The sequence below is a fragment of the Olea europaea genome, unplaced genomic scaffold, assembly GCF_002742605.1.
Source record: "Olea europaea var. sylvestris unplaced genomic scaffold, O_europaea_v1 scaffold33267, whole genome shotgun sequence".
Classification (NCBI taxonomy): Eukaryota; Viridiplantae; Streptophyta; class Magnoliopsida; order Lamiales; family Oleaceae; genus Olea; species Olea europaea.
Window position 1 is genome coordinate 1 of NW_019252221.1, and position 1,251 is coordinate 1,251.

At 35.1% G+C, this 1,251-nt stretch overlaps 1 protein-coding gene across 1 annotated transcript; it reads right to left on the reverse strand.

Annotated features, from left to right (window-relative positions):
• Positions 1 to 112: 112 nt before the first annotated feature.
• On the reverse strand, positions 113 to 992 carry LOC111385883 (the record flags this gene model as incomplete). The annotated part of the gene is made up of 4 exons (XM_023010307.1): positions 113 to 383; positions 496 to 502; positions 616 to 676; positions 940 to 992. Coding segments are annotated over 4 exons (392 nt in total), but the record flags the coding sequence as incomplete, so codon positions are not given.
• Positions 993 to 1,251: the final 259 nt, after the last annotated feature.

Sequence of the window (1,251 nt, forward strand, 5' to 3'; positions counted from 1 at the left end):
CAAAGGTATATAAAGTCCATGAGGAAACACCCGAGATTTAGCTCTTTTACAAGTTATGCATCGACTACAAATCCGTTCCACATCAACTTTCATTTTAGGCCAATAAAAGTGTTCAGTCAATATCTCCAAAGTCTTTTGCTACCCCAAAGTGACTCATTAGTCCCCCACTATGTGCTTCCCTAACCAACAACTCATGCATAGAGTAATTAGGAACACATAATTTATTTTCTTGAAACAAGTACCCCTCATACTTAAAGAACTTATCTATAACCCCCTTATAACATGATTTGTAAATGTTGGAAAAATCAAGATCATTTTCATATATGTCCTTAACGTACTCAAAATCAAGTAATTTTGCATTCAAGGAAGTTAGATGCACATACCTTCGTGACAATGCATATGCTACCACATTTTCCTTGTTTTATTTATAACGGATGACATATGGAAAAGTTTCTATGAATTCCATCCAACATGCATGTTGTTTGTTCAACTTACCTTGACCCTGCAAATATTTTAGTGACTCATGACCAGTATGAATTACAAACTCCTTTGGCCATAAGTAATGCTGCTATGTCTCCAATGTTCGAAGAAGTGAATATAGCTTCTTGTCGTAACTAGGATAGTTGAGAGCTGCACCACTTAGCTTTTCACTGAAGTAGGCAATCAATCTCTTATCCTGCATTAAGACTGCTCCAATACCTATTCTTGATGCATCACACTCAATTTCAAAAGTTTTGTCAAAGTTAAGAAGTGCTAAAATTGATGCTTTACACAAACAATCTTTGATAGTGTTGAATGCATGCTCTTGTTCTGCCCCCCATTGAAATTGCACATTCTTTTTGACAATTTTTCAATTAGTGATATGGTAATTATGCTAAAGTCTCTAACGAAACGCCTATAAAAGCTAGCCTATCTATGAAAGCTCTTAACTTCAGTTACGTTTTTAGGTATTGGCCAATCTTTGATAGCTTTTATTTTCTCTTCATCTACCTCTACACCATTAGTACTAACTACAAAGCTTAGAAAGATAAACCTATCCATGCAAAGTGTGCACTTTTTAAAATTGGCATAAAGTTGTTCTTTCCACAAAACAACAAGCAAACACCTCAAATGTTCTACATGCTCATTAAAGTCCTTACTATAGTTCAAAATATCATCAAAATAGACCACCAAAAATTTTTCAATGAAAGCACGAAAACATGATTCATTAAGCGCATGAAGGTGCTCGGTGCATTTGTAAGCCCAAATGGC